At 47.5% G+C, this 22,145-nt stretch overlaps 1 protein-coding gene across 1 annotated transcript in view; it reads right to left on the bottom strand.

Annotated features, from left to right (window-relative positions):
• The window catches only part of LOC136177319 (ankyrin repeat and fibronectin type-III domain-containing protein 1-like), a 55,435-nt gene extending 41,907 nt beyond the window's left edge, over positions 1–13,528 (bottom strand). The window contains exons 1-4 of the mRNA XM_065950048.1: positions 13,148–13,528; positions 7,354–7,475; positions 6,478–6,720; positions 3,387–3,559 (exon numbers count right to left, since the gene is read on the bottom strand). Coding sequence (XP_065806120.1) covers positions 3,387–3,559; positions 6,478–6,720; positions 7,354–7,463 — 526 coding nt within the window. The 5' untranslated portion in view covers positions 7,464–7,475; positions 13,148–13,528. The remainder of the gene's footprint in view (positions 1–3,386; positions 3,560–6,477; positions 6,721–7,353; positions 7,476–13,147) is intronic.
• Between the last annotated feature and the right edge of the window lie 8,617 nt (positions 13,529–22,145).

Below are 22,145 nucleotides of genomic sequence, written 5' to 3'. Positions count from 1 at the left end.
ACACACACACACACACACACAGAGAACCCACACACACACACACACACACACACACACACACACACACACACACACACACACACACACACACACACACACACACACACACACACACACACACACGAGGATGTGAATGGGATGTAAAGACAACAGATTCCCTGCAAACTCAGATCTTGTCTGTGAGAAGGTCGCCCCCTGCAGGTCACACGGGATCAGGATGTTTTATAAAGTTACTTTCTTATCCATCCAATATGTTCTAAATGATAGAACAGGTTTGTATGAGAGGAATAAATCCATCTGACTGAAGGCAGCACACGTCCTGAAATGTGTCATTTTTCAAATGAACGCCTCGCTCTCTGAGTTAACAACAGGTCACAGCAGTTAAAGGTTAACATGTGTCTCTGCAGGAAGACATGCAGCAGCAGTTTGTTTGATATCTGTTATAAATCTATGAGACATCAGACCAGGACTGACTCTGACCCTGAACCTCACACGGCTGAACAGCTCCCTCTGGTGGACACAAGGCAAACACACACATCTCCATACGGACTGATGTGTTCAATAAAATACTGAAACCTGGCTCAGGTTTAGGACTCTGATGTCACAGGACGACTGAGGAGGTGGAGAGGGAACTCAAGATGGAGTAAAAGAAGGGGGAGCGAGGAAGACTTGGGTATGGGGCACGATCCGTAGGATACAAAAATACAGGGAATATTTCATCATTTGAAAAGAGCGGCGATGACGTCAACAACGCCCTTCTGAAATGTTAAAAGATTCTCAACTCGAAATGCTCGGAGCGGCTGCACAAAAAGGTGAAGGAAAAGTGGAGGAGGAAGGACTGAGGGGGAAATCTTTGGGACCCGTAAACTGAAGCAGATTCTGTCTGATTCTGGACTGCTCGTGGAAAAACAAAAATCAGAGGACGGTCCACGGGGAAATCAGAGAAATTGCACTTCCTGTTTGGTTTCATAAAATCAGCCTGAATGTGCATGAAGTCACACACACCAAAAACAACCACAGAGACGTAAAAAAAAAAACAGGTTTACAGCCACTTGAATTCAGTTATGTGGAGTCAAAAGCTGAATGTTCAAGTCCTCTTTGAGATCTTTGACACATTAAAGCTCTGAGGCCGTTTCTTCAGTTAGAAGAGAACAAGCTGACAACATGCAGGAGTCTGAACATAACAACTAAACATGCAGACAATAGCAAACAGATTCCAGACTCCCTGAGAGGATTTCAAAAGCCTCGAGGAAAAAGAGGAACAAGCAGAGAAACAGGAAGAAGAAGAGGAAAAGGAGGACACTCAGCTGTGTTTTCATGAAGGAAGTCGGTAAGGTCGAGTCACACCTGCACAAAACTCCTGAAAGGTCACCATGTGGTGGACTCTGAAGCTTCAGTGTTTATCCAGCTCTGCATGGGTCTGTAAACCTTTCTGTGTTCTAACCTCTCTCCATTTTCAAAAGCATCTCCAATATTGATCCTAGTTTGAGCACGTTTCTGCTCGTGGAGCTTATTAGAAACATGCAGAGGCTTTTTAGGTCGGGTACAATCACTTCTATCTGAACCACTTCTCTTGACCGCTTTCCATCGCTGCAACAGCTGTTGACCTGATAACTGCTCTCATATCTGACAAACCGAGGGGCGTCCAAAACGGCCGTGTGGGGGCGTGATTTAAAAGCAGCCTACCTTCTCTGGTCCAAACAAATCCAGAGCATTCAGGAGCAGAATCTAAAGTTAGAAGGAGGACATACTGGCTGCTGCATTGTTGTTAGAGAAGCCAGCACTTCAACATAGCATGTTTCCTTAATGATCAGAGAGTAAGATACCTTTATCATCTCTCTCTCTACACAGCTCACTGATTGGATCTTAAATATCTTATCTTTTTGTTTATCTTTGTTTTTATTGTAGTTTCAAAAAGCAGCAATATCTCTAATCGTTGAATCTCTGCATGAGCCCTCCCCAGATGAATGTAAGGAAATACGAGATAATCTAATCACAACTGAGACCAGACGTGTGTGTGTGTGTGTATGTGTGTGTGTGTGTATATATATATATATATATATATATATCTGTGTTCTAACATCACCTCTTCCTCTTCATGCCTCTGGGAATGAGAGAAAACGCCACACTGCTAAACACTCAGAGACGCTGCCGGAGACGAGTTTGTCCTCGCTGACACGACGACTTTATTTAAACAAATCTGCTCGACAGGAAGTGATTATCATTCTGCTGAAGGGTGGAGCTACAAAAAGAAAAAAAAAGACGGAACAACGCAGGAAGTAAAACCTTCAGACGGAATAAACAAGAACACGAGTCAGAGAGCGTCTGAAGTGTTTCCCAGCGTGACGGCACGTCCACAACCTCACATCAGAACCTGTTTCATGTTCACCATCTTAAATCTCTTATCGCCATGGTAACGCCCTGAGAGGGAGGACGAGGAGGAGGAGGAGGGAGGAGGGAGGAGTGAGGAGGAGGAGGAGGGGGGAGGAGGGAGGAGGAGGAGGAGGAGGAGGAGGGGGAGGAGGAGGAGGAGGAGGAGGAGGAGGAGGAGGAGGGAGGAGGGAGGAGGGAGGACGTGGAGGAGGAGGGGGGAGGAGGGAGGAGGAGGGGGGAGGAGGGAGGAGGAGGAGGAGGAGGAAGAGGGGGAGGAGGAGGAGGAGGAGGAGGAGGACGAGGGGGGAGGGAGGAGGGAGGAGGAGGAGGAGGGAGGAGGGAGGAGGGAGGAGGAGGAGGAGGAGGAGGAGGAGGAGGAGGAGGAGGGAGGAGGGAGGAGTGAGGAGGAGGAGGAGGGGGGAGGAGGGAGGAGGAGGAGGAGGGAGGAGGGAGGAGTGAGGAGGAGGAGGAGGGGGGAGGAGGGAGGAGGAGGAGGAGGAGGAGGGAGGAGGGAGGAGTGAGGAGGAGGAGGAGGGGGGAGGAGGGAGGAGGAGGAGGAGGAGGAAGAGGGGGAGGAGGAGGAGGAGGAGGAGGAGGACGAGGGGGGAGGGAGGAGGGAGGAGGAGGAGGAGGAGGAAGAGGGGGAGGAGGAGGAGGAGGAGGAGGAGGACGAGGGGGGAGGGAGGAGGGAGGAGGAGGAGGAGGAGGAGGAGGAGGAGGAGGAGGAGGAGGAGGAGGGAGGAGGGGCGAGGTGGCGTTACACCCTTGACTGGGCACCACCACAGGATGCAAACACACAGAGAGACTCCTGTCAGACGGGGATTCAAACCAGGAACCTCCACACTGTGAGGGGACAGAGATAACCACGGCACCAACCTGCAGCCCAAAGCTAAAAATAACTTACAAAAACTAATGTAACCCAACAAGGTCAGAATGATTGTGTGAGATGTTTGAGTTTGTGAGAGGGGGTCCAGGATCAGGTCTGTAGGACAACCTTCTGTGTCTGTTCTCACCTGCAGAGTTCCAGTGGAGTCCTCCTGGACTGGCAGCGAGCCGCCTCTTCTTCCTGATGCTGACCCCCACCGTCGTCTCTGAGCTCAGCCGTGACGCAGCGGGGGTGGAGGAGAGGATGGGGAGGACTGATCCCAGAGCGGGGGTGAGGAAGGTGGAGTCCCCCTCTGATGACCTGCAGGGACAAAAGAACAGAAAACACACCAGACATGTCACAGATTGACTCTCACAGAAATACTACAGGAAAGTCCTTTTAGTGTCTCTTATAGTCCTGCAGAAACCTCCTGAAGGGTTCTCAGTCTGAGCGTCATGTGATCACTCAAACATCTGAATGTTTCTCTCTTCACTCTGAGCGTCATGTGATCACTCAAACATCTGAATGTTTCTCCTCCAGCCTCCTCGTATTTATTCTGCAGAAAGTCAGAGTGAGCTGATGTGAGAACAAAGCAGGATATAATCAGGAGAATTCACCTGGAGTCAGAGGGAGGAGCCAGTGGGAGGGGCCAGTGGGAGGGGGTGGTGACCTTTATTCCCTGTGATCGCTGAACGACCATAGACTGTCTGCACGCCACCTCTACCATCTCCGTGCTCTAATCAACCTGCTGCTGCATGTTTCCTGTTCTCCAGGATGTTCTTCTCCTCTCTTTACTTCACTTTGAGATTCTGTTGAACTACATGCAGCATTGATACAAACACAGCTGATACCTGGCCTCTGACACGGCGTAGCTGCAGCTCCGCCATGACCCTCGAACTCGACCGCTTCCAGCCTTTTTCCTCCGCAGGACAAAGTCCAGCAGCTGAGCCCAACTGAACATCTGAGAACGACCAGCTTCACCTTATCATGACACCGCTTAAAAAAGCATCCAGACGACTACGGCGTGATCCTGAACACGTTGTTTTGAAAAAAATAAAAAATGCTTTCAGGGTTTGGAGCAGGAAACAGAATCGCTCCCGAGTGAAGAGGAAAGTCATCTCGAGTGTTCAATGCCCAACAGGGGTGTTAGCTTACCCCACTGTGTGTGTGTGTGTGTGTGTGTGTGTGTGTGTGTGTGTGTGTGTGTGTGTGTGTGTGTGTGTGTGTGTGTGTGTGTGTGTGTGTGTGTGTGTGTGTGTGTGTGTATCAATGATATCTCAGTCTATCCATCTGATCAGTCGGGATCTTTTGTGTCAGAAGAAATGAAACCTTCATCTAAAGGTGGGGAGACTGATGCTGCATTCACTTGCAGTAGGAAATCCAATTCACATACCACACGGCTGCTGAAGGAGCCCAGCAGCGCCCGGTTTCAATACAAAACCAAGGCCGTTCAGCAGGGGGGAGACAGCGAGACTCGACTAGCGTACTGAAGCTAGTCCACCTACACAGCTGCACACAGACTGAACGTTGTAGACTCTGAAGGACACCTTTAAACCCCCAAACACAGACTGTGTCTTGTATAGTCCACCAGTGGGACTAATATTCTGGGTTTTAGGGTACAGTAGGTGATGTCTGGGAGAAGAAGGGGTCTGTATTCATTAGTTCTGCTCAGAGCGACTGGAGGAGGTGTTCATCCTTCATCTTTAATAAAGAAAAACCTGAACAGTGCAGACTAATCATTCCCTTTATGTTCTCTGAGCGTCCCCCTAAAGAGCCCTGCAGCTACACAACAAACACACTAATGACTACACTTCCTCTCTAAACGCCATGTTTCCCCTCAGACTCCCTGCAGCCTCCACGCTTATCTCTGACCACAGAGCTGCTGTCACCATGGAGCCACACAAATACTTGATGAGCTGCAGCAACCAGGGAACAATGTTCTTCTTCTGGAGGAGGAGGAGGAGGAGGAGGAGGAGGAGGAGGAGGAGGAAGAGTATGAACTGGGAAACATTAAAGCATGAAATCAGACTTTCAACTCGTTTGTTTTCATGTCCTGCTCGTTCTTCAATGTTCACATGTTTAAGTTTTATAAGTTCATGTGATCCAGATGTCGTCAAATCAATCGTGTTTAACAATCGTCATAATCCTGATTATGATTTCTGACATAATGGATCAGCCCTAACAGGAAACACATTAAACTGTTTTTGCTTTTGACTCCATCCCACACAAACTGTTTCCCCTGAGCACTCATAATAACCCCAAATGTGGATTCACCCGCTGCTAAAAATAGTCCCCAACAGATGCAGAACTTCCTCCAGTGCGATAGAAACTTCAGAGTCGTTCTCGGAAACATTAAACTGTTCAATTGTTGTTTCAATGATTTGAATCTTCAGCAGGAACCAACGGGACGCAAACAGGAAGTCAGCACTGCTGAGATTTTCTGGCAAGAATATACATATACAGGGTGCTGGTGGCGCAGTGGTTAGTGCGCACGCCCCATGTACAGAGGCTGTAGTCCTCCAAGCGGGCGGCCCAGGTTCAAATCTGACCTGTGGCTCCTTCCCTGCATGTCATTCTCTACTCTCTCTCCCTGATTTCCAATTTTCTGATTGGAAATCAGGCCGTGAGGCACAAAAAGCCCAAAATACTGTAAATCTTTAAAAAAGAAAAGAAGAATATAAATATGCACCGTTTCTCTCTAAACTACAAAGTTTCACTCACATGTCAACATCACTTCTAACTTGATCATCTCATGACTGAAACGTGTCAGGAAGTCAAAGTGAGGCGCACACAGAGCTGTCAGAGTCCTCTCAGCTCACATTACTCTCATGAGAGGTCAACGGTCAAACTCAAAGTCTTGTAAGATTAAAGACACAGAAAGCAGGACGCACAGTGAACCCGTTCAGAACTTTGAAACCGGGCCATCAAGCGGTCTGCGGTACGTTTTCACAGATCCAGGATGGATTCTGTCGGATCTTGAAGGTTCAGATTGGTTTCTCTTTACACCCCTATGATTTAAACTTTGATTCACTTGTAGCTATGAGCTCTGATTATTCAGAGGAGAATGGACAGCTTGTTTTATTTCTAAGTAAACAACAATGTGACCGTCTGCTGAGTCCCAGTCTGTGCAGGTTATCAGTGCAGGACTGTATCGAAACAGCTCACGATCCTAAACTATCTGGCAGTGATTTAAATTTAGACTGAGCAGCGTTTCTGTACTCTCCAGTCTGCACACTCACCTGAGAGGTGTGCTGCTCTCTCCTGGCTTGCTGCAGGTGGAGTGACGGGGGTCGGAGGCCTGAGAGGAGGACGAGGAGGCCGCTGCGGAGTTGGAGGAGTGGTGGGATGCATGTGAGGAGGAGGAGGAGGAAGAGAAGGAGGACAGGATGGAGTCCAGGTCTCTGGACAGCAGCAGAGACGACGGCATGCACAGCCATGTCTCCAGGTCCGAGAACTTGGAGTAACTCAGCATCTCCAGAACACTGCAGGAGCACAGACACACCAGCTGGACCTCAAATCCTCCAATGAGACGGTCTGTTTCATTGGAGGAACCCTCCCTACACAGCTTCTCTAATGCTCCGGAGAAATGGTGATTCAGAAATAAAAACATGCTAAAGAGACGGAGTGGAAACAGGAAGTAAAGAAGAAATCAGGAGAGGTGTAACAATCCATCCATCTGCATCGACACACACCAATTGGGTGAACGATGATCCAATCAAAACGTTGAAAACACCGATCTACATCTTCATGATACACCTTTATTTTGAAATTTCCACAGCGTGCCTTTTTGACAGTTCCCGCGCAGCTGTGCGTCGTCCTGAACTTGCTAACAAGCTAACAGCTAGCGCACAAATTAGCAAAGACAGATCTGAACCAGGGCTGTCAAACGATTCACGTTTTTCATCACCATTAATCACTACGTTTCAACAGTTAGTGTTGAAACACAGGTGAGGTCAAAGGTCAGAAACGTTTTCTTTCTGTGAAATGTAACCATGAAATGTGTTAAATGGTGACATAATATCTGAAACCGATCAGACTTTGACATATCGAGAAATAACGAATCGTTGTCCAAAGAATCGATATCCTCTCGTATCGTGACGCCGCTGGTCAGTTACCTCTCGTCTCCCGGGATCTCATCTTTCTCGTCTGCGCTTTGGAAGATGCAGGAAGTTCTGGAGTCTCTCGACGACAGTAAAACACAGGAGTTCTCAGAATCCACAGACATCTTCAGCCATATCTGAAGACACACACACACACACACACACACACACACACACACACACACACACACACATAGACACACACACACACACACACACACACACAGACACACACACACACACACACACACACACACAGACACACACACACACACACACACACACACACACACACACACACACACACAGACACAGACACAGACACACACACACACACACACACACACACACACACACACACACACACACACACACACACACACACACACAGACACAGACACAGACACACACACACACACACACACACACACACACACACACACACACACATACACAGACAGACAGACACACACACACACACACACACACACACACACACAGACACACAGACACACACACACAGACACACACACATACACAGACAGACACACACACACACACACACACACACACACACACACACACACAGACACACACACAGACACACACACATACACAGACAGACACACACACACACACACACACATACACACACACACACACACACACACACAGACACACACACATACACAGACAGACACACACACACACACACACACACACACACACACACACACAGACACACACACAGACACACACACACACACACACACATACACAGACAGACACACACACACACACACACACACACACACACACACACACACAGACACACACAGACAGACACACACACACACACACACACATACACAGACAGACACACACACACACACACACACACACACACACACACACACACACACACACACACACACACAGACACACAGACACACAGACACACACACACACACACAGACAGACACACACACACACACACACACACACACAGACACACACACACACACAGACACACACACACACACACACACACACACACACACACACACACACACAGACACACACACAGACACACACACAGACACACACACACAGACACACACACACACACAGACACACAGACACACAGACACACACACACACACACACACACACACACACACACACACAGACACACACACACACAGACACACAGACACACACACACACACACACACACACACACAGACACACAGACACACACACACACACACACACACAGACAGACACACACACACACACACACACACACACACAGACACACACACACACACACACACACACACACACAGAGACACACACACACACAGACACAGACACACACACACACACACACACACAGACACACACACATACACAGACAGACACACACACACACACACACACACACACACACACACACACACACACAGACACACACACAGACACACACACACACACACACATACACAGACAGACACACACACACACACACACACACACAGACACACACAGACACACACACACACACACACACACACACACACACACACACACACACACACACTCAGCATCACAAGTACAGGTATAGATAATATTCTGGGTAAACTGGAGCTCTAGATTTTGGGACACGCCCCCTTACTCCTTGTAGGGAGATGAGGGGAGGATACATTTAGAAAAGCCTTTCTTAAAGACTCATTGGAAACTACTTTTAAAAACACACTAGCGCTCAGAATAAAAATCGCTAGGTGGACAAGGGCCTGAAAGGAGGTCTGTAGGAGGCTTGAGGCCCCCAGTTCAGCCACCCTGGTCACAGAAAGTCTGGACTCACCCCTGGCGGCGTGTTTGTGGTTCAGCTAGCTCCTGTCTTCACCTGGTTTCTTGCGTTGTTAGCTTTAAATCGTAGAATTAACATCATTTTGGTGGATTAGCTGGGTGAGCGAGTTAGAATGAATCAATCAAACTTTATTTATAAAGCACCTTTCAGACAAATGAAACTGCAGTTCAAAGTGTTTTACAAGAGTGCAGAAAAGTTATTGACGAAAAGTAGTTTATAAAATCACTGAGAGACTAATGCACACCAATAAGAATTAAAAAATATGTATACAAATAAAATACGCCACATAAAAGCAACACGATATTAAATAAATACATAAGAGGAAGATATTGAAAGTTGTCGTAGGATAAGAAAGACAAAACAGTAATGTTAAGATTTGAATTGATATAAAGCACAGACTGAATAAAGGAGTTTTAATGTGTCCTCCACAGTAAACGGAATTACATTACAGACTGCCTTTAAAAACCTCGATAGTAACGTACTATGTAATGTACTATGTAACCGTCCCTCCATAGCAACTGTTGCTATGGAGGGACGGTTATCTGTTCGAGCAGCGTCAAACATTTGGAAACTGAGTCTTCAACGTGATAATAAAAACTGATGTTATAATTATTTATCTTAAAATAAACCTTAAAATCATACAATTAACGTTATTAAGGAGGGTTGGTGACCGCGAAGTAACATAGCAACTGTTGCTATGGAGCGACGGTTAACTGACAGTTATCATTTTGAGCCGAGGTTAAACAGTTGGGAATGTGTGTGTGTGTGTGTGTGTGTGTGTGTGTGTGTATATTAATATGAATCTGTCCACAGTGTGTCACAGTGTGTCCACAGTGTGTCACAGTGTGTTACAGTGTGTCACAGTGTGTCACAGTGTGTCCACAGTGTGTTACAGTGTGTCCACAGTGTGTCACAGTGTGTCACAGTGTATCCACAGTGTGTCACAGTGTGTTACAGTGTGTCCACAGTGTGTCACAGTGTGTTACAGTGTGTTACAGTGTGTCCACAGTGTGTCCACAGTGTGTCACAGTGTGTCACAGTGTGTCCACAGTGTGTCACAGTGTGTCACAGTGTGTCCACAGTGTGTCCACAGTGTGTTACAGTGTGTCCACAGTGTGTCACAGTGTGTTACAGTGTGTCCACAGTGTGTCACAGTGTGTCACAGTGTGTCCACAGTGTGTCACAGTGTGTCACAGTGTGTCACAGTGTGTTACAGTGTGTCCACAGTGTGTCACAGTGTGTCACAGTGTGTCCACAGTGTGTCCACAGTGTGTCACAGTGTGTCACAGTGTGTTACAGTGTGTCCACAGTGTGTCACAGTGTGTTACAGTGTGTCCACAGTGTGTCACAGTGTGTTACAGTGTGTCCACAGTGTGTGTCACAGTGTGTCACAGTGTGTCACAGTGTGTCCACAGTGTGTCCACAGTGTGTCCACAGTGTGTCCACAGTGTGTTACAGTGTGTCACAGTGTGTCACAGTGTGTCACAGTGTGTCCACAGTGTGTCACAGTGTGTCACAGTGTGTCACAGTGTGTCACAGTGTGTTACAGTGTGTCCACAGTGTGTCACAGTGTGTCACAGTGTGTCACAGTGTGTCCACAGTGTGTCCACAGTGTGTCCACAGTGTGTCCACAGTGTGTTACAGTGTGTCACAGTGTGTCACAGTGTGTCACAGTGTGTCCACAGTGTGTCACAGTGTGTCCACAGTGTGTCCACAGTGTGTCCACAGTGTGTTACAGTGTGTCCACAGTGTGTCCACAGTGTGTCACAGTGTGTCACAGTGTGTCACAGTGTGTCACAGTGTGTCACAGTGTGTCACAGTGTGTCACAGTGTGTCCACAGTGTGTCCACAGTGTGTCCACAGTGTGTTACAGTGTGTCCACAGTGTGTCCACAGTGTGTCACAGTGTGTCACAGTGTGTCACAGTGTGTCCACAGTGTGTCCACAGTGTGTCCACAGTGTGTTACAGTGTGTCACAGTGTGTCACAGTGTGTCCACAGTGTGTCCACAGTGTGTCCACAGTGTGTCCACAGTGTGTTACAGTGTGTCCACAGTGTGTCACAGTGTGTCACAGTGTGTCACAGTGTGTCCACAGTGTGTCCACAGTGTGTCCACAGTGTGTCCACAGTGTGTTACAGTGTGTCACAGTGTGTCACAGTGTGTCACAGTGTGTCCACAGTGTGTCACAGTGTGTCCACAGTGTGTCCACAGTGTGTCCACAGTGTGTCCACAGTGTGTCCACAGTGTGTCCACAGTGTGTCACAGTGTGTCACAGTGTGTCACAGTGTGTCACAGTGTGTCACAGTGTGTCACAGTGTGTCCACAGTGTGTCCACAGTGTGTCCACAGTGTGTTACAGTGTGTCCACAGTGTGTCCACAGTGTGTCACAGTGTGTCACAGTGTGTCACAGTGTGTCCACAGTGTGTCCACAGTGTGTCCACAGTGTGTTACAGTGTGTCACAGTGTGTCACAGTGTGTCCACAGTGTGTCCACAGTGTGTCCACAGTGTGTCCACAGTGTGTTACAGTGTGTCCACAGTGTGTCACAGTGTGTCACAGTGTGTCACAGTGTGTCCACAGTGTGTCCACAGTGTGTCCACAGTGTGTCCACAGTGTGTTACAGTGTGTCACAGTGTGTCACAGTGTGTCACAGTGTGTCCACAGTGTGTCACAGTGTGTCCACAGTGTGTCCACAGTGTGTCCACAGTGTGTTACAGTGTGTCCACAGTGTGTCCACAGTGTGTCACAGTGTGTCACAGTGTGTCACAGTGTGTCACAGTGTGTCACAGTGTGTCACAGTGTGTCCACAGTGTGTCCACAGTGTGTCCACAGTGTGTTACAGTGTGTCCACAGTGTGTCCACAGTGTGTCACAGTGTGTCACAGTGTGTCACAGTGTGTCCACAGTGTGTCCACAGTGTGTCCACAGTGTGTTACAGTGTGTCACAGTGTGTCACAGTGTGTCCACAGTGTGTCCACAGTGTGTCCACAGTGTGTCCACAGTGTGTTACAGTGTGTCCACAGTGTGTCCACAGTGTGTCCACAGTGTGTTACAGTGTGTCACAGTGTGTCACAGTGTGTCACAGTGTGTCCACAGTGTGTCCACAGTGTGTCCACAGTGTGTTACAGTGTGTCACAGTGTGTCACAGTGTGTCCACAGTGTGTCCACAGTGTGTCCACAGTGTGTCCACAGTGTGTTACAGTGTGTCCACAGTGTGTCACAGTGTGTCCACAGTGTGTTACAGTGTGTCACAGTGTGTCCACAGTGTGTCCACAGTGTGTTACAGTGTGTCCACAGTGTGTCCACAGTGTGTCACAGTGTGTCCACAGTGTGTCCACAGTGTGTCACAGTGTGTCCACAGTGTGTCACAGTGTGTCACAGTGTGTTACAGTGTGTCACAGTGTGTCCACAGTGTGTCCACAGTGTGTCCACAGTGTGTTACAGTGTGTCACAGTGTGTTACAGTGTGTCACAGTGTGTCCACAGTGTGTTACAGTGTGTTACAGTGTGTCCACAGTGTGTCACAGTGTGTTACAGTGTGTCACAGTGTGTCCACAGTGTGTTACAGTGTGTTACAGTGTGTCCACAGTGTGTCCACAGTGTGTCACAGTGTGTCACAGTGTGTTACAGTGTGTCCACAGTGTGTCCACAGTGTGTCACAGTGTGTCCACAGTGTGTCCACAGTGTGTCACAGCAGCTGGAGGAGAGATGGTGTTAATGTGACCACACGTGGATCATGTTTTGTTCTGGTCTGTCATTAAAGTCGGGAACACCCGGAGAGAAACTACAGACACACTTAGAGTCTATGTCAGCAAAGTTTCACACATGAACTATTTTTAACTACAAACGGCTGTCTTTAATATTCCCTTTTCAACCCCTCAGCTGTCCTTCACTTCACGAATCTGTCCGTGAATCAAGACCCGAAGAGAGACAACGTTACCGTCTTTGAGTCCTTCTTCTGCTGCACAAACAATGTCCTTTCTTCTTCTTCTTCTTCTTCTTCTTCTCCCAGAGCAGGGACATCTGCTCACTCTCTGCTCCCGCCTGGTAACGTGTCTTTGTCCTGCCCCGTGTAAAACATCCCAAAATACAGCGATCCCGAGCCCGAGCCGAGCCGAGCCGAGCCGAGCCGAGCCAGGCTCAGATTTCACTGTGGTTAAAGTCACCGCACAGACGCCCAGGCTCACATCTGGCAGCGGCCGAGTCTCAGTACTGCTGTGACTCACACTCAGCTGCAGGGAGGCAGCAGGGGAGAGGGAATGAGATGCACCCCAAAGGGTCACGGGAACCAATCAGGGACTAAAACATGAGGGGATTAAATAAGTTCTAAAAGTATTGTTCACACGGAGAAAATATAGAATGTTTTAAGTTTCAATATTTTTTATTGAGGTAGCAATAATAAAACATTCAATATTACTGATATTTTCCTCCTTTTAAATTAAATTAAGAAAAACGAAAATAACAGTCAAACATGTGTAGTGAGTAATAAAGAATGTTTTTGGGACTGCCTTTAAGGGGGGCAGTGGAAAGGAAGGAAAGGAAAGGTAGGCTACTAGGGTAGAGAAGGGAGAAGTAGGCTACACAATAATGGACTTATTATTATTTTTTAAAATACTCTTGTTTTTCAGATAATCTACTTCCTTTTATATAGGCCTATTAGGACTATTTATGTGCATTGGACAACATATGCAAATTAGCTATTAGCTGATGCAATTCAATTGAATTAGTCTATGTAAAGCCCCTGTAAAAAGTAAACAATAAAAATAGATAGGCTAAATAAAAATGTATCCTACAATAGGAAGACTGCAAAATGAATAATGTTAAAGAAAGACGACAGATGAGGGACAAAATATGAAGGTGAAAAGGACGGAGAGAAGGAAGCGGATGAGACACAAAAAGACAAGTAAAATGTAGAATAAAAAAAGGAATGATTGATATGTTAAGGAGGTAAAGATAAATGAGACTTCAGTGATGTTTAAAGGAGATAAAAACAGACTCGTTTTCAGTCCTTGATGTCTGAGCAGAGAGATAACTGCAGACGGGAAGTCGTCTGTTTATGTTGCTAAGAAGCTGCAGCTGTAATTATCCACAAACATTCAGCCTCAGCACGAAGAACAACACTCTGCAGGGTTTTTAATGGTGTCACACGGCAAATCTTACTCCCCCTGATATGTTTATAACTTTTATTAACTACAGTTACAGTGATCTCTGATTTCTGCCTCCAGTGTCTCCTTCAAAGTTGATTTTTACAGATTTATTTGAACAGGTCTAAAAGCTGAATGTGTCTCTAAAAAATCAGACAAAGAAGAGATCTCAACGAGGGCGGGGTCGTGTTGATGTAAAACCCCCGGGGGGACACAGAGACCTTTTGTCTCCCTCGCTTTCAGATGTCAGGGTAATGGTTTAAAGTGATCATTTCACCACCCCCTCCCACTGGCCCCTCCCACTGGCTCCAGGTGAATTCTCCTGATTATATCCTGCTGTGTTCTCACATCAGCTCACTCTGACTTTCTGCAGAATAAATATGAGGAGGCTGGAGGAGAAACTCTGGGTAAAAAAAATGTGGCTGTTTGTGTTCACACATTCAGCTCCTCCTGAGAATGTGAGAGCTCTACAAGAGAGTGATTCTGGCAAGAAAACCTCCTGTCACCATGTCACCACTGTGTCCCCGCTCCCCTAAATAATGATGTCAGCTGCAGCGATCTCACAGCAGCAGGAGTGAGTCTTTGGGATGTTACAACAAATGAGGCCAAAAAAATGGAAAAAAAAAGGGTTTTATTTTTTGGGTTTTTTTTTTGCTTTTATCTTCTGATTTATATATTATTTCATATAGTTCTGTTTAAGACAAAATCTAGTTATTTATGTTGATACCAGTTCTTGTTCTAGAGTTACTGTTTTATGGGGCTGTTGCTGGAGTTCCTTTTCCCACCACCAGGTGTCAGTGTGGTCTAAAGGAGAGTCAGAGCTCAGCAGTCACACAGAGGAACTCAACAGAGCCTGAACACAGCCACACTGTAACAACTCAAATCTAAGCTGCTGCATTTACCTCATCTATAAAACTCCTCGTTACACTTATTAGAAGTTCATTTATCTGACAAGTCCTTGTTAGCGTTTTATTAGTTAGTTAATTAGTTAGTAAGTTATAATGATGGGAATCTGCCAATAGGACAAGAACATTTTGGTTGTTCAGTTTCTTAAAATCTGATGTAACCACCTTCTCAAGTATCGTCTCATCCATTATTTTATTTGTTCTCATATGCACCGCGCTCTTCTTATTGTTTTTACTGCTGCAACGCTTGAATTCCCCCGCTGGAGATCGATAAAGGATCATCTTATCTTAAGTTCATGTGTTTGCCCCATCGTTCACATATTATAATCATCTCTGGCCTTTTAAAATCAAAAGATGTTCATCAGGACCTGTCAAGTTTGACTCAAGTTTTACTCAAGTTTGACTCATAATGTGGGGCGCTCTAGTGGCGCAATGATTAGGGCGTGCGTCCCATGTGTTGAGACTCTCGTCTCGAGCGGTAGGCCCGGGTTCGCCTCCACATGTCATTCCCCGCTCTCTCTGACTCTATCCACTGTCCTCTCTCTCTCTGGTTTCTGACTCTATCCACTGTCCTCTCTCTCCCTGATTTCTGACTCTATCCACTGTCCTCTCTCTCTGGTTTCAGACTCTATCCACTGTCCTCTCTCTCTCTCTGGTTTCTGACTCTATCCACTGTCCTCTCTCTCCCTGATTTCTGACTCTATCCACTGTCCTCTCTCTCTCTCTGGTTTCTGACTCTATCCACTGTCCTCTCTCTCCCTGATTTCTGACTCTATCCACTGTCCTCTCTCTCTGGTTTCAGACTCTATCCACTGTCCTCTCTCTCTCTGGTTTCAGACTCTATCCACTGTCCTCTCTCTCTCTCTGGTTTCAGACTCTATCCACTGTCCTCTCTCTCTCCCTGATTTCTGACTCCATCCACTGTCCTCTCTCTCTCTGGTTTCAGACTCCATCCACTGTCCTCTCTCTCTCTGGTTTCAGACTCTATCCACTGTCCTCTCTCTCTCTCTGGTTTCAGACTCTATCCACTGTCCTCTCTCTCTCCCTGATTTCTGACTCTATCCACTGTTCTCTCTCTCTCTGGTTTCTGACTCTATCCACTGCCCTCTCTCTCTCTGGTTTCAGACTCTATCCACTGTCCTCTCTCTCTCTGGTTTCTGACTCTATCCACTGTCCTCTCTCTCTCTGGTTTCAGACTCTATCCACTGTCCTCTCTCTCTCTGGTTTCAGACTCTATCCACTGTCCTCTCTCTCTCTCTGGTTTCTGACTCTATCCACTGTCCTCTCTCTCTCTGGTTTCTGACTCTATCCACTGTCCTCTCTCTCTCTCTGGTCTCTGACTCTATCCACTGTCCTCTCTCTCTCTCTGGTTTCAGACTCTATCCACTGTCCTCTCTCTCTCTCTGGTTTCTGACTCTATCCACTGTCCTCTCTCTCTCTGGTTTCTGACTCTATCCACTGTCCTCTCTCTCTCTCTGGTTTCTGACTCCATCCACTGTCCTCTCTCTCTCTCTGGTTTCTGACTCTATCCACTGTCCTCTCTCTCTCTCAGACTCTATCCACTGTCCTCTCTCTCTCTGGTTTCAGACTCTATCCACTGTCCTCTCTCTCTCTGGTTTCTGACTCCATCCACTGTCCTCTCTCTCTCTCTGGTTTCTGACTCTATCCACTGTCCTCTCTCTCTCTCTGGTTTCAGACTCTATCCACTGTCCTCTCTCTCTCTCTGGTTTCAGACTCTATCCACTGTCCTCTCTCTCTCTGGTTTCTGACTCTATCCACTGTCCTCTCTCTCTCTGGTTTCTGACTCTATCCACTGTCCTCTCTCTCTCTGGTTTCAGACTCTATCCACTGTCCTCTCTCTCTCTGGTTTCTGACTCTATCCACTGTCCTCTCTCTCTCTCTGGTTTCAGACTCTATCCACTGTCCTCTCTCTCTCTCTGGTTTCAGACTCTATCCACTGTCCTCTCTCTCTCTCTCTGGTTTCTGACTCTATCCACTGTCCTCTCTCTCTCTGGTTTCAGACTCTATCCACTGTCCTCTCTCTCTCTGGTTTCAGACTCTATCCACTGTCCTCTCTCTCTCTGGTTTCTGACTCTATCCACTGTCCTCTCTCTCTCTCTGGTTTCAGACTCTATCCACTGTCCTCTCTCTCTCTCTGGTTTCAGACTCTATCCACTGTCCTCTCTCTCTCTCTCTGGTTTCTGACTCTATCCACTGTCCTCTCTCTCTCTGGTTTCAGACTCTATCCACTGTCCTCTCTCTCTCTGGTGTTTCTGACTCCATCCACTGTCCTCTCTCTCTCTCTGGTTTCTGACTCTATCCACTGTCCTCTCTCTCTCTCTGGTTTCAGACTCTATCCACTGTCCTCTCTCTCTCTCTGGTTTCAGACTCTATCCACTGTCCTCTCTCTCTCTGGTTTCTGACTCTATCCACTGTCCTCTCTCTCTCTGGTTTCTGACTCTATCCACTGTCCTCTCTCTCTCTGGTTTCAGACTCTATCCACTGTCCTCTCTCTCTCTGGTTTCTGACTCTATCCACTGTCCTCTCTCTCTCTCTGGTTTCAGACTCTATCCACTGTCCTCTCTCTCTCTCTGGTTTCAGACTCTATCCACTGTCCTCTCTCTCTCTCTCTGGTTTCTGACTCTATCCACTGTCCTCTCTCTCTCTGGTTTCAGACTCTATCCACTGTCCTCTCTCTCTCTGGTTTCAGACTCTATCCACTGTCCTCTCTCTCTCTGGTTTCTGACTCTATCCACTGTCCTCTCTCTCTCTCTGGTTTCAGACTCTATCCACTGTCCTCTCTCTCTCTCTCTGGTTTCTGACTCTATCCACTGTCCTCTCTCTCTCTGGTTTCAGACTCTATCCACTGTCCTCTCTCTCTCTGGTTTCTGACTCTATCCACTGTCCTCTCTCTCTCTCTGGTTTCTGACTCTATCCACTGTCCTCTCTCTCTCTGGTTTCAGACTCTATCCACTGTCCTCTCTCTCTCTCTGGTTTCAGACTCTATCCACTGTCCTCTCTCTCTCCCTGATTTCTGACTCCATCCACTGTCCTCTCTCTCTCTGGTTTCTGACTCTATCCACTGTCCTCTCTCTCTCTCTGGTTTCTGACTCTATCCACTGTCCTCTCTCTCTCTGGTTTCAGACTCTATCCACTGTCCTCTCTCTCTCTCTGGTTTCAGACTCTATCCACTGTCCTCTCTCTCTCCCTGATTTCTGACTCCATCCACTGTCCTCTCTCTCTCTGGTTTCAGACTCTATCCACTGTCCTCTCTCTCTCCCTGATTTCTGACTCCATCCACTGTCCTCTCTCTCTCTGGTTTCAGACTCTATCCACTGTCCTCTCTCTCTCTGGTTTCAGACTCTATCCACTGTCCTCTCTCTCTCTCTGGTTTCAGACTCTATCCACTGTCCTCTCTCTCTCCCTGATTTCTGACTCTATCCACTGTCCTCTCTCTCTCTGGTTTCTGACTCTATCCACTGCCCTCTCTCTCTCTGGTTTCAGACTCTATCCACTGTCCTCTCTCTCTCTGGTTTCTGACTCCATCCACTGTCCTCTCTCTCTCTCTGGTTTCTGACTCTATCCACTGTCCTCTCTCTCTCTGGTTTCAGACTCTATCCACTGTCCTCTCTCTCTCTGGTTTCAGACTCTATCCACTGTCCTCTCTCTCTCTGGTTTCTGACTCTATCCACTGTCCTCTCTCTCTCTGGTTTCTGACTCTATCCACTGTCCTCTCTCTCTCTCTCTCTGGTTTCTGACTCTATCCACTGTCCTCTCTCTCTCTGGTTTCTGACTCTATCCACTGTCCTCTCTCTCTCTCTGGTCTCTGACTCTATCCACTGTCCTCTCTCTCTCTCTGGTTTCAGACTCTATCCACTGTCCTCTCTCTCTCTCTGGTTTCTGACTCTATCCACTGTCCTCTCTCTCTCTGGTTTCTGACTCTATCCACTGTCCTCTCTCTCTCTCTGGTTTCTGACTCCATCCACTGTCCTCTCTCTCTCTCTGGTTTCTGACTCTATCCACTGTCCTCTCTCTCTCTCAGACTCTATCCACTGTCCTCTCTCTCTCTGGTTTCAGACTCTATCCACTGTCCTCTCTCTCTCTGGTTTCTGACTCTATCCACTGTCCTCTCTCTCTCTCAGACTCTATCCACTGTCCTCTCTCTCTCTGGTTTCAGACTCTATCCACTGTCCTCTCTCTCTCTGGTTTCAGACTCTATCCACTGTCCTCTCTCTCTCTGGTTTCTGACTCTATCCACTGTCCTCTCTCTCTCTCTGGTTTCAGACTCTATCCACTGTCCTCTCTCTCTCTCTGGTTTCAGACTCTATCCACTGTCCTCTCTCTCTCTCTCTGGTTTCAGACTCTATCCACTGTCCTCTCTCTCTCTCTCTGGTTTCAGACTCTATCCACTGTCCTCTCTCTCTCTCTGGTTTCTGACTCTATCCACTGTCCTCTCTCTCTCTGGTTTCAGACTCTATCCACTGTCCTCTCTCTCTCTGGTTTCAGACTCTATCCACTGTCCTCTCTCTCTCTGGTTTCAGACTCTATCCACTGTCCTCTCTCTCTCTCTGGTTTCAGACTCTATCCACTGTCCTCTCTCTCTCTCTGGTTTCTGACTCTATCCACTGTCCTCTCTCTCTCTGGTTTCAGACTCTATCCACTGTCCTCTCTCTCTCTGGTTTCAGACTCTATCCACTGTCCTCTCTCTCTCTCTGGTTTCAGACTCTATCCACTGTCCTCTCTCTCTCTCTGGTTTCAGACTCTATCCACTGTCCTCTCTCTCTCTGGTTTCTGACTCTATCCACTGTCCTCTCTCTCTCTCTGGTTTCTGACTCTATCCACTGTCCTCTCTCTCTCTCTCTGACTCTATCCACTGTCCTCTCTCTCTCTCTCTGACTCTATCCACTGTCCTCTCTCTCTCTCTGGTTTCAGACTCTATCCACTGTCCTCTCTCTCTCTCTCTGGTTTCTGACTCTATCCACTGTCCTCTCTCTCTCTCTGGTCTCTGACTCTATCCACTGTCCTCTCTCTCTCTCTCTGGTCTCTGACTCTATCCACTGTCCTCTCTCTCTCTCTGGTTTCAGACTCTATCCACTGTCCTCTCTCTCTCTCTCTGGTTTCAGACTCTATCCACTGTCCTCTCTCTCTCTCTGGTTTCTGACTCTATCCACTGTCCTCTCTCTCTCTGGTTTCTGACTCTATCCACTGTCCTCTCTCTCTCTCTGGTTTCTGACTCCATCCACTGTCCTCTCTCTCTCTCTGGTTTCTGACTCTATCCACTGTCCTCTCTCTCTCTCAGACTCTATCCACTGTCCTCTCTCTCTCTGGTTTCAGACTCTATCCACTGTCCTCTCTCTCTCTGGTTTCTGACTCTATCCACTGTCCTCTCTCTCTCTGGTTTCTGACTCCATCCACTGTCCTCTCTCTCTCTCTGGTTTCTGACTCTATCCACTGTCCTCTCTCTCTCTCTGGTTTCAGACTCTATCCACTGTCCTCTCTCTCTCTCTGGTTTCAGACTCTATCCACTGTCCTCTCTCTCTCTGGTTTCTGACTCTATCCACTGTCCTCTCTCTCTCTGGTTTCTGACTCTATCCACTGTCCTCTCTCTCTCTGGTTTCAGACTCTATCCACTGTCCTCTCTCTCTCTGGTTTCTGACTCTATCCACTGTCCTCTCTCTCTCTCTGGTTTCAGACTCTATCCACTGTCCTCTCTCTCTCTCTGGTTTCAGACTCTATCCACTGTCCTCTCTCTCTCTCTCTGGTTTCTGACTCTATCCACTGTCCTCTCTCTCTCTGGTTTCAGACTCTATCCACTGTCCTCTCTCTCTCTGGTTTCAGACTCTATCCACTGTCCTCTCTCTCTCTGGTTTCTGACTCTATCCACTGTCCTCTCTCTCTCTCTGGTTTCAGACTCTATCCACTGTCCTCTCTCTCTCTCTCTGGTTTCTGACTCTATCCACTGTCCTCTCTCTCTCTGGTTTCAGACTCTATCCACTGTCCTCTCTCTCTCTGGTTTCTGACTCTATCCACTGTCCTCTCTCTCTCTCTGGTTTCTGACTCTATCCACTGTCCTCTCTCTCTCTGGTTTCAGACTCTATCCACTGTCCTCTCTCTCTCTCTGGTTTCTGACTCTATCCACTGTCCTCTCTCTCTCTGGTTTCAGACTCTATCCACTGTCCTCTCTCTCTCTGGTTTCTGACTCTATCCACTGTCCTCTCTCTCTCTCTGGTTTCTGACTCTATCCACTGTCCTCTCTCTCTCTGGTTTCTGACTCTATCCACTGTCCTCTCTCTCTCTCTGGTTTCTGACTCTATCCACTGTCCTCTCTCTCTCTCTCTGACTCTATCCACTGTCCCCTCTCTCTCTCTGGTTTCTGACTCTATCTACTGTCCTCTCTCTCTCTCTGGTTTCTGACTCTATCCACTGTCCTCTCTCTCTCTCTCTGACTCTATCCACTGTCCTCTCTCTCTCTCTCTCTGGTTTCAGACTCTATCCACTGTCCTCTCTCTCTGGTTTCTGACTCTATCCACTGTCCTCTCTCTCTCTCTGGTTTCAGACTCTATCCACTGTCCTCTCTCTCTCTCTGGTTTCTGACTCTATCCACTGTCCTCTCTCTCTCTCTGGTTTCAGACTCTATCCACTGTCCTCTCTCTCTCTCTGGTTTCTGACTCTATCCACTGTCCTCTCTCTCTCTCTGGTTTCAGACTCTATCCACTGTCCTCTCTCTCTCTCTGGTTTCTGACTCCATCCACTGTCCTCTCTCTCTCTCTGGTTTCTGACTCTATCCACTGTCCTCTCTCTCTCTCAGACTCTATCCACTGTCCTCTCTCTCTCTGGTTTCAGACTCTATCCACTGTCCTCTCTCTCTCTGGTTTCTGACTCTATCCAC

Source organism: Labrus bergylta, chromosome 21, assembly GCF_963930695.1.
Source record: "Labrus bergylta chromosome 21, fLabBer1.1, whole genome shotgun sequence".
Classification (NCBI taxonomy): Eukaryota; Metazoa; Chordata; class Actinopteri; order Labriformes; family Labridae; genus Labrus; species Labrus bergylta.
This window is presented reverse-complemented; position numbering and strand designations above follow the sequence as displayed.